This window comes from Habropoda laboriosa, unplaced genomic scaffold (assembly GCF_001263275.1).
Source record: "Habropoda laboriosa isolate 0110345459 unplaced genomic scaffold, ASM126327v1 scaffold598, whole genome shotgun sequence".
NCBI classification, from domain to species: domain Eukaryota; kingdom Metazoa; phylum Arthropoda; class Insecta; order Hymenoptera; family Apidae; genus Habropoda; species Habropoda laboriosa.
In genome coordinates this window covers 326,951-338,792 of record NW_017100737.1, presented here as the reverse complement: position 1 = coordinate 338,792, position 11,842 = coordinate 326,951, and the positions used below count along the sequence as shown (strand labels likewise).

At 33.1% G+C, this 11,842-nt stretch overlaps 2 protein-coding genes across 4 annotated transcripts in view; both read right to left on the bottom strand.

Annotated features, from left to right (window-relative positions):
- LOC108577153 (spectrin beta chain) overlaps nucleotides 1-6,634 on the bottom strand; it is a 42,031-nt gene extending 35,397 nt beyond the window's left edge. For 2 of the 3 annotated variants that reach the window (XM_017940260.1, XM_017940261.1), the window contains exon 1: nucleotides 6,520-6,634. The gene's annotated coding sequence lies outside the window, so the exon portion shown is untranslated. Of the gene's footprint in view, nucleotides 1-3,574; nucleotides 3,790-6,519 lie in introns of those variants that run through there. The other variant, XM_017940259.1, reaches the window with a different exon arrangement.
- Nucleotides 6,635-7,976: 1,342 nt separating this feature from the next.
- Nucleotides 7,977-11,783, bottom strand: LOC108577134 (vam6/Vps39-like protein). Its single transcript, XM_017940238.1, has 12 exons — nucleotides 11,756-11,783; nucleotides 11,387-11,587; nucleotides 11,014-11,187; nucleotides 10,704-10,950; nucleotides 10,394-10,626; nucleotides 10,063-10,307; nucleotides 9,534-9,959; nucleotides 9,154-9,471; nucleotides 8,669-9,095; nucleotides 8,489-8,596; nucleotides 8,099-8,423; nucleotides 7,977-8,040 (listed from the first exon to the last, which is right to left on the bottom strand). Exons 2-12 carry the CDS (start codon nucleotides 11,454-11,456, stop codon nucleotides 7,977-7,979), a joined length of 2,637 nt encoding a protein of 878 aa, XP_017795727.1. The 5' UTR covers nucleotides 11,457-11,587; nucleotides 11,756-11,783.
- Between the last annotated feature and the right edge of the window lie 59 nt (nucleotides 11,784-11,842).

Genomic DNA, 11,842 nt, shown 5'->3' with positions numbered 1-11,842 from the left:
CGTTCAGAAAGTACAATGTTGGTCGTATGATGCTACAAATTCCAAATTTCTGGTTAGATTAAAAAGTTACGTTACTAAAATAGAGATTACGTTAAAAAGTACAATGTTCATCGTTTACTGTTCCAACTTTCAAATTTCTAAAATGTTTTCGTGAATAATATTTGTACAACGAAGAGGTATCTACTTTTTCAACAGATCGTTTGCATAAAACGCAAAGAACAACTGTATTTATCGATCGAGCCGGTGCACACGTCGGCTCGGATTGAATCTGCTTTTCTGAATCCCCGCAAGTTCCAGGTTTTTGACCTTTCGCCACTGCACGCCGAGTCATCCTCAATAAATAGAAAAGCACGCCCGGTGCCAAGGAATTTCAGATCGGCGTGTAGAAATAATCGGATCCGTTAGAAAAACACACGGCTGCACGTGAACCTTGAGACGTTTCTCTATGATCGACACGGATTGTTAAATACATCGTTGCTCTGGAGATGTTCCAGTTCCATTTGGACCAGGGACAGAAGGTACCTGAAACTCGTTGTCCCAACCAATATCTTCAGGATTCTCACAGGGAAACAGAAATATTTTAAAAAATTCATGTCTAGACTTTGATATTTCTTTGGTAGTTCAAGTTCAGTTAGTCAAAGTTTTATTATCATTCAATAATTGCATTGAACTAAGTAGTTTGTATATTAAAAAAATTCTGTGTAAAAAGATTTAAACCTGCCATATTTCATATCTGTTCAATCATTCTGAATGTGTCTCTATTCTCCTAATCAAAATTCCACCACATGGATCACCGGTGACCCAAATGACAAAGAACACGTCAAACATCATTTCCTCTCTAAAACAAAGCCCTTGATTCCCATTATAAGACACATACAGAGCTAATAGAACTGGGTAAATAGCAGGATCAGTTAACTGGAAAGGATTTCACGTAAAGTATAACGACATCGTGTTCCTGAAGGATGAAAAGGTAACTGGATAGTTGTACGAAGGCCGAAAAAAAAAAAAAACATTGATTAAGGCTGCGTGGAGGCTTTGGTACATAGAACAGAGGCAACTAGTCCACCGCTGTACACGAAACTACGTCACGTCCGCATTTACGCTAATCTGCCGTCGGCCGACTTGGTATACATACCTCCGTTATTTACTTGAAACGACGCGTTAGAACATATCGTTTACCACTCAAGAGGAGACGGAAATGTATTTTGAAGAAAAAATCACTTTTGGAGAAAAAAAAATGTTATTCTCCGTAACGTGATCTATAAAATGGCATAAAGTTAATTAAAATCAGATGAACAGAAATTTTTTTATAATATTGTTTGTACATGACTATGTAACCAGGAATTATGAATATATTTTTTTTTCTTCCAAATTGTTGCATATTTTCCAATTTTTTTTTACAAATGATTTCATTTATTTTCAATAGGAAAATTACAATGCCTCGTTCGAAGAATATTTTTAAAAGTAGAAAAAATGAATGGAGAAAAAAATTATTGTAATTTTCTGAAAGTTAACATTCTCAAATTTTATACACCTTTTCCTCGAAAACCGTAAGGGATACTGAAACCAAATTTAAACCATACGTTCCACGTGAGTAGATATACGAAGTGGTATACGAGTTTTGCTGTATCTTGTTCCGTTCATTAACAGCAACACCTTTTTATTGAAGAATGAAAGGAAAAATTTAAGTATTCTTTGCAAAATGATATCTTTGGTTTTAAGCAATATTTTTAAATTCTAACACAAAAATATACACATAAGAAAGTTAAAAAAATGTGTAATTAAAATTTGATTTCTATGTCTTACAGTTTTGGAGAAAAACGTACATAAAGTTGGCAAATTTAAGATTGATAATATTGACTTTTCCGTCTCTCTTTAAATCCATGGCCGAAAATTTTCATATTTCATTCCGTTACAGCTTGGATGTTATCACAGATGAGAGATGCTTGGAAAGTAAAATTCATTCAGCTAGGAAACTTGAACAATTGAATGTATATACCGGATGACCCAGAAACAAGGTCTTTTTGTTATGACAAATAGGACATTCGAGATTACAAATCGGAACAGGTGAATTAATTAAAGAACCGCGTATAATAATGTTGTCTAGAGTTACCATCTTTTTACAGGTACAGGGTGCGCCACGTGGAATAAAATTGTAGGTTTTGAAAGTCGAATAGTAAGTGAAAAAATTCTATTCTGTGAAATTTCTCTATTCCTAATTTCACTGCATCATGCGATACATCGTAAAGAATATTTGAATATTATTTCATTTGAAAATATTCATCGATATGATTAGCACAGTGCCAACTGTATGTAAATTGTTCAATAAACATTTTTGGAAAGATTAGTAAAATGAACCATAATAAATAATGCAAAAAATGAAGAGGATATTAAAAAAGATAATATTTAAATATAAGAGTATTAAATAATAAAAGTGAAAATAAACCATTTGTTATGATTTATGTGATAAGAAATAAGAAGTTGTAAATGACAATATGTTAAGATGGCGCGAACAGCTGCTTAGTCAAAGCACAATAATCCAGCGACTTTCCATGTGAACAAATAATACCTTCTCTCAATTCTGTCCCTGTAAAGATAAAAAGGTTCTCGGTTTATAAATACGTTACCGATGAATGCATCCTTTGCACGGTACGAAGAATCCAGAAGAAAAAAAAAAAAGAGTTAAAAGTATCACGAATTCGATGATTGCTCGATGACTGCGTACAATTCGAGGAGAAAAAACATGAATAATTTACCTTTCACTGAACTGGAAAGTTTTGCAACAAAAATCTTTTTTCCTCGTTGTTTTACGCGCTCGTTTCAATTAACAAATCTAACGTCGGCTAATTAACCGATCACGCCGATAACGATAAACTTCAAAGTGACTGGTTCGCAAAACGGGGCATCTCGGGAACTAGTTTCTTCTCCGGCGAAAAGGAAAGGTTAAAACGTCTGGATGTTGCCTGTACAGTCAGGAGATTACGCGAACGAACGAATTAATTTTCGTTCATCGGTCACGGTAACATAACTCCAACACAACAGTAAAGTTTAAAAAGAGAAAAATAAAAAATTTTAATAATATTCGATCCTATCTTAATTAGAGATTCTGTACCAATAAATGGTTCTACGAACTCACATCATGCATGAAAATAAACGATTATACGTTTTGTTCGAAATACCATCGGTATCGTTATAAATTTCGTGCCTTACGAGCTTTCTACGAAAAGTATTTAAGGAACCGAACCGTGTAATCTGCTAAAAACGGCGTTAAGAAAATTATGATTCTCGGATTATTAAGTATGCCACATAATAAAATCTTGAAGAACGATAAATTGTGTAATTCTGGTTTCTTAGTGACCAGTAAGTAACATATTACGTATAATTACGCATTGTCTGACATTGGAAAATTATTGCACCAATAAACGGTACAGTAAAGTAGAGAATTTAAACTTTTTAATTCATTTAATAATTAATTTTTGGTACTGTTAATTTTTTTCCATGAAAAAAAAAAAATATGGCTTGCGTAACAGCTAATAGATGGCAGGATATAACTATTTAGAAATTAAATAATTACGTGTATAAAAAGCCATGTAGAGGCTGAAGGGATGTCTGGAAAATTGATGAGCGTAGTTCAATGTCCGTGGTACGTGTTCTCGCACTTATTAAACATTATGCTGCAATATCGTTTCCCCGTGGCGCATAATAAAAGTGTGGATACGCCAATCAGGGCAGAAAAGTTAAAAACGTCCCATGGATATTTTTAGAGGAGAGCAATGTAATCCATTCTCCAGGAACACGACAATCCATCAAATAAAAACGTTTATCTGTAAACACGTTCATATTGACAACTAAAACTAATACTTATGTTTGCAACTTAAAACTCAATAAACTGTGTCAATTGGTAATACTTGGAAACGCAAACGAACACAGTTTCCCAATATAATGACACTAAATTTACAATCAAATATTATGTTTTAATAATGTACATAGATTTAACCAACACTGACGGAAAAACAAATGGTATTTCACTTCTCCTATATTTCGAAGCCCACCATGAATAACCATTTACACATCATAAAGTGACATCATGCATACACATAACTTACATGTGAAAATATATCAATGAAAAGAGACAACTAAAAACAATAACTGTTCTATTCTATGGTTAAATATCACAATGCAACATTTTAGGCTGGTTTCCACTGTTTACACAAATATCCTAAATCCCGCAGGGCATTGAATGCATTAAGACATGGCTGAGCAAGCATCAACGAGCACAATGGATTCCCACGTTTATGGTGCTCGATCAAAGGTGAGGGGCCGCTTTTCGTATTCGTACAACGAAAGATGGCAGAACGACCGTCACGAAACGCTGAGTCGGTGCATGAACTATATCTGCAGATTCTTTGGTTTTAGGCGCAAATAAGAATCTTCTAGGAATCACTTGATGCAATGTTGTCTGCACTGCTTCGACAATTACAGGATCAAGTTTCTAAGCAACCGGGCAAACTGAACCAAACATTAAAAATGTGAGGAATATTATATATCTTATACAACAATATCAATATTATACAAGTTAAGCTTTTATGTATTATATTAACCTACGCAATGATTTAAGAAGATAACCATGAGGAGTGTATAGAATATTGTCCTACTCTGAATATAATCTACATCTTTTAAATCATATTCTTGTAGAATAATTACAGTAACTTAATAAATAAGTGTATTTGCATTGATTTATATGACTTAAGTCACCTACCAACAAATACATATGTATATATAGTATTCATAGTAGGTGGTACTTTTATGCATAAGCATTGTTCCGGTTTAAATTAAACAGGCAGATGTCGCCGAAAATGCAGTCCGGAAGAAGCGATCGGCCCGATACTAATTTATTAATTTATGCCGAAGACGCGCACACGCCCAAGCCCAGCAACGGTGACGTAACTGTAAACACAACACCAAAAGAGGGAGGGGGACAGACAGACAGACAGACAGAGAGAGAGAAAGAGAGAGAGAGAGAGAGAGAGAGAGAGAGAGAGAGAGAGAGAGAAGGAAATTGTTAGATGGAAGAAAGATTTATTAAACGATTGTCACATTTCCCTACTCTAATAACATCACACACAACCATTTAAATTTCCTAACCGGAAGTTGCGGCTGTTTGGAGACACTGTATCGAGATATCTCGAAATTGTCATACTCAACTGTCATAAACGCAAGAACAAATACAAACACAATTTTGTTTTCAAGAATAGTTTGTTTAGAAGTGATATAATAATTTTGATCTCTAATATTGTGCCACGTTAGAGTTTCTTACGTTTTACCAGCAATTCGAAGGTTTTTGATAATGACTCAGCACCGAATTCGGTGACGTGACGAAATCATTTGCACCGAACGAGCTGGCAATTTATAACAGCGTCACCAATTAAAGAACTATGCTACGCGATTAGGTCATATTATTAATAAAGCGTGCTAAAGTGCGGAATACATATAAATAAAAATTATTCATCGACGCTCTATACAGAATTATGGGTATTTTCATAACACACTTTTCAAGTAAATGACATTCCGTAAATATGTACGTATTAAACGTCGTTTTAAACATATAATCTAGACAACCGTAATTAAATATCCATTTTATAAATTTATCACGATAAAACGATACCGTGTACTTGTTACTTTTGAATGATTAGATTATGTGTCGGCTAACATTTCAGAGAACTTTGTTTTTCATTAAGAAAATACAACGAAATTCTAGAAACCAAGAGAACCACACGATATTCCACCGTCGTTTGAACGCATACCCTCAAAAATACTTTTGTCGCGTATTTATAAAACACGATGAACATTTTTTTGTAGGTCAACGATAGAACGGAAAAAATGTTCGATTTTACAGACACAGCAATGATATTTCGGTAATCAACGTTGGTACTTTGATACTTGACAGATTTCCCATGGAGAGCAGAATTAGGTCACTGATGGATAGGGCGTCTTGACAGGTGAACAAAACCATTCAGGGGACATCGTGTAGCGGAAATTAAAGCGCTATAAATGAACGTTTAACCCGAAAGTGCAAAGACTTTATTTCGGAAAGAAAACCAAGGATAAACCAGCAAACTAATTCGTCGAAATGGACGTTAAATTATGCGAAAAAGTTATGAGCACTCGTACAGATACGGTAAAACTAAGAAAACTAGTTTATTTAACCGCACAGTGAGTTCGTCGCTAGAATCGATGCCGCATTCGACCAAAGACACCGGAAGAAACAAAACGAATGAACCATGAAACGAATGACGAACGATCTTTCGTATTGTTAAAACACGAATGCATTTCGAATGCTGTCAGAAATACTGATACCGAAATACCGTGCCATAATTTAAAAGCAGGGAGAAATCGGGGAAGCTAAAGCGGCACACGCCATTTTTATCTGTAGAGTCTTGGCCGTCACGAGACAGCCGATTGTAAAACTGGACCGCTTTCGTATTTTCGAACAGAAACCAGAGAGAATCGTGCACTTACCTTCCGGTGAGGATACCCTGTGACACGGTTTTATCCCAGTACTCGCATAAAAACCAGCCGATGTACACCAAAAACCACCGATAACGATCCACACAATTCCCATCCACACACTCGACCAGCGCGCAACTGACTGAGCGCATACAGCGTCGACCTACGCCAGCGTAGCTAGTCCCGGTTCTGATCCACCAATAAAAAAACGCGCGTGGCATTATGAATTTCCGCAGCAACTGATGTATAATTCCATGTAAAACGGTATTTTTGAAAATTATTAAAAAGACGTCTTTAATGGTTGTCTATGAAAAAATTTGCCGCAATATAAATATTACAGACCATGAAAATTCGTGAAATATAGATTGTACTGCAGTACTTAAAAACATTGGTCACTATGTGTAAACTAAGTAAATTGTTGCTTATTTTGTGCATATATACTATTACATAGTTTATTACGAGTTTCAGTAATTTTTCAATCTACTGTCACACAACATGAAAAATATAGTAAGATTAATTTAATATTCCTTGAATATTTTTCACCCTAGAATTTTAATTGAAAGGATACTAAGAAAATTATTGATAAAAGTCTGTATTGTTGTCGTCTAGATTACATACATTTTAATCAAGATTTATTGAAACTATGATGTAGCTCTTCGTATTTTTTACAAGTACATAGGTAATAATTTCTTAACCCACAATACCAATGCGATTTTTTCGTACAAATTCTACAAATTAATAGAAAAAGGTGGCTCATTTATCTTTTTATTAAACGAACTTAAATGATTAAAGCGTACGCGTTTACAACTATACTTGTGTCAGTACCGTATCTGCCTTGTAACAAGCGGCGTAGGAATACAAGATAGCTTATGACATCACTAGTCCCGTTTACACATATTCTGGACCGGGCACGCCCCATCCTTTCCGTTACACGTTATTACGAACATTTAAAAAGGAACTGTTTAATTATAAGAAAAATTTTATCGAATCATTCGAAAAAAACAAATACGAAGACATATTCGATATAAAACATGGAGATAAGCAAATACTGTGTGGTTACACACGTTTATTTTTGCACAGCGATACATCGCTTCATTAACGCTCGATATTACCATAAAAATCTTTTTATTCTGCATCCTTCTTAAATGTTTAAAATTGAAAAATTGAAAAATAAAATATTTGTTAGCGAAATTTGTTTTAAAAACAAAAATAATAAAGATACATGTGTATATATTTATATACAAAAAGTAACGTAATTAAACAGGCTTTTTATATATTCTTTTTAGAGAATAAAAGTATTGAATGGTATTATAATGAAAACAAGCTTAAAAGTAAATCACAGCAAATACAAATAGAAAGACAAATGGAAAATGTGCACATTTATATACATGTCATGAGTAGAAGTACATCACAGTGTACATTTTACATAGCTTAATAATTAACATAAATACAATTAAATCACATCCGATTTATTCTTTACGGTCTCGACATGAATAATGTACAAGGTCGCCATTTGGATATCTTGCAAATGCACTGAAAGTAATTCGTATTATTTATTTGTTAATATTACTTGACATATGTAAATACAAACCTTTGATTTCCGAATCTTTTTTTGCAAACTGAACATGTATTCAATTCCGTCATAAGAGCACTTTGTGATTCGTAATGCATACGTTGCTCTTTTACTTGCAATTGTTCAGCATGAAGTAAACCTTTCAAGACTTGTATCCTCCTTCTAGCGTTCAAATTCTTTTGTAAACCCACTTCCAAGAAGTGCTTTATTCTACCTATAGGAACTGTATCTGGTAGAACCTCTAATGCCTTTAACGGATTTATCTTCGAAGCGTGTTTCTCGAGTAGCTCAAGCGCCATTTCCAAATCGGGCTGTAGTGTTTGTTGGGCTTCTGGGCTACATACTAAACAAACATTACTTTAAATGTACGCCGACCATCGTTATTTTAAAATGAGCGTAACATTTTACCTGTCATCAAAATCTCTTCACTGTCGGGTTTTAACAGCTGATTGATAAGCAATGAATAGACTTCGTCAGCTCTGTCTGTTTGTTTTTCTTTATCTGCAGTTTCTAGATCTTAAGATAATAACAAAAAATAGATGCATATATTTGTAAACGAATATTTTCGATGGTAAAATCAACACATACTTTGATACCTAGTGTACACTTTATCACAATACTGAGTCGCCTTTTCTATATCATTGAGAAGATTAATGTATATCGATAACACTTGTTGGTGGCGTCCAAGCCGTCCGAGAATAATCGCACGTTCCTCGAACAAATTATCAAACGGAAAATGTACCAATATCGTTTCCGGAGTATAGTGTGCAGATTTCTCCAAAAACTGATATAGCTTTTGCCTAAGATGCTGGGCAGTTTCTTGTTCAGTTGGTGTTGCATTCTTACTCATACCCGCTAAACATTTTTCTTTGTATTGATGTATTAAAACATTATGATATAACGGATTAGTATCTCTCCAAACATGTACTACATATTCTAAATATGTTATAACCAAATCTTTATGACAACGGAGAAGATAATCCAATACCTTTGGTCTCGGTAGTTGTTCAACTTCCTGCAATTATAAATGTAATTTACAAAAAATTCATAAAACTTTAAATAATATATATTACCTGAATATCTTCCATAAAAATCCTGAGTCCCTGTTCTGGATCTTCATTCAACACCCAACCAGAAAACTTTAAAATTAAATCCATATGATCTTTACCAAGATGCTGCAGATATTGTATTGTTCTTGCAGTACCCTTAAGACTCAAATCGTTTCCTTTCGCGTGCTTTTCAAGAAGTTCTAAAGCTTTTCTATGTTGTCCTTTAGTCTCATATAATATAATAAGTTCCGAATATTTTTGATGCATTAATAAAGTTTTTTCAGCTTCTGCTAAGTGACAGTGGTTTAATCTAAGTAATGGTGCTACTAATGCATCTGTAGTCTGAAAATAAATTACCAAAATAGATCAAATAATAATTATTTATCGTCGCTATACATTATTACCTGTAAATAACATTTTAACAAAGTTGTATCTATAATTTTTAAAAGCTGCTCAGTAGCTACTGCTGTCATATTTTTTTCTCCCTCCACCACAGATTTTTCTTTAGCATTATCTTTATCCTTTGGTTTTGTATCACTTATTAACTTATGCCTAACTGCAGTGAGGAAACCTATTAATGCACGCAAACCTTTTTCTAAATCATGATCTTGAAGTTTTGGCAAAGTTGGATCTGTGACTTCAGAAGTATTGCTTGATGATGTAACTAAATCAGGGAATAATATAATCACTTCATATGGATCTGTTCCTATTTTTAAAAATACATCCATTGCTTCTTGAAATCTTTTATTACGAAAGAGATGATGAGCATATAATGTTTGAATTCTATATATTTGTTTCGTCTTCTCTTTCTCAGTTACGTGCAATAAACTCTGAAAATGATGATGAACCATATTTTAAAGTCTCCATTATTATCGTAAATTATTTATAATTACAATTAAATGAACCAAGCAACTAAAAACGTTATACACATACAGTTAGTTTCTGTGCCAGCTGAAACTGGGTTTGTTCAAGTAATGTTCTAATTTGGAGCGTTATATCAACTGCCTTCACACACCAGATATGACTAATTGATGCTACAAAAACTTTTCCCTGTTTACATCTACATATAAGTCTAGCTTTGTTCAAACCCTGTATTGTTTGAATGTGTAAACAGCCCTCTATAGTATATACTTCCAATCTGTCATGTACAATTCCAAGTAGATAAGGGTCATCCCAAGCTGAAATAATTCAATCTATATGACACTAAAATAATTAGAAAAAGGATACAACAGTTCAGTATTTTCTAATTACACATATTTTATACCTATTGCACTTGGTGTGTCAGACCACTTAACTGGATTGTGTTGAATCAATTCCCCCTTTGTATCCATAATAAATGATTGAGAATCTTTTCCTAATACAAAGGAATTATCACACAATTTTGTTACACTTGGTTCAAGAGATTTTCCAGTTGGAAATAATTCTTTAGCTTTTCCATTTAACTCCAAAATTGTATATGACAAGCCACGAAATCCCAAAACTAATGATTCACCACACCTTTATTATAATTAAGATACATTCTATCATTCTATAAAAATAAGTAATTTATTTTGTATTGCATACACAATACATACCAGGCTAATTCACGTGGTATGTCTGGCACAGTCAATTCACAATCCTTGATTTCCTTCAAGTTTTCTCCTTTCCAGGAATAAATTTGTAACTTACGTTTCACAGCAACACATAGGCATATATCTGTGTTTTTTTCTCCAGTTAAATTTTGACTTTTTAAAGTAAATATTGTGGCACCACGGGTTTTATTTAAGGTAGAAACTATTGGAAAGCTTTGAGAACCTGCATCAAGTATATATACTATGTTGTCTGCAAAAGGATATAATGAACAAGATATTCTATGTGTGATTTATAAAATCAAGATAAAAATACCTGCTAGAATTATGAGTAAATTATATTCTGGTACAACATCAATTTGAATGATACGCTTTCTAAAGAATCTTCTACTATAACGTAGCAATTCTAATTTGTGATTATCATCTAACACAGGAGGAATGTTATACAAAAGTATTTGACCTTCCCTTGTTCCAATCAGTAAATTATCATCTGAAACACTTTACTGTTATTTTCTATACCTACATATTTGCATGTAAAACTATTAAATTAAATTATCTTAAATAATTTAAAATACATTTTTTAAAGGGACGATAAACAAATAATCTCGAATTTTGAAATAAAATATTTGCATGCAAAATCGTGTATATAGAATTAAAAATTTCTAATCTAAAGGTTATATGTCACTTACCATACGCAGCTATCGATTCTATTAGGACAGAAATATTTAATATTGATGTTTCTAAGTAAGCGTTGTGCATTTTGACGTTTTAAAAAGAAAATGTTTCTAATTATTTCTTTACAAGTTCCGATTTTGTAAAAGCACTTTTCTCAGTACCAATAGTCGCCCACAATTGCCATTCCCGTATGTTTGACAACAGTTTGAACTATGCTAAAACGAACCAAAAGAGTATTGTACTAATTATATATCAGAATACGAACATTTACAATACACTTTTTACGTTTTCTTTTTTTATTTTTATAAAGAGATTTTTATTTTCTAATCAACAGTATATAAGCAACTACTACCCTAATTTTATTCGAAAATTGTATAACATACATGTTAGAATTTTTCACTGGAAAGATACTTATTATTCTTAGGTTACATACCTATGTACAAAGAAGCATAAAAGTAAAGTTAATTATA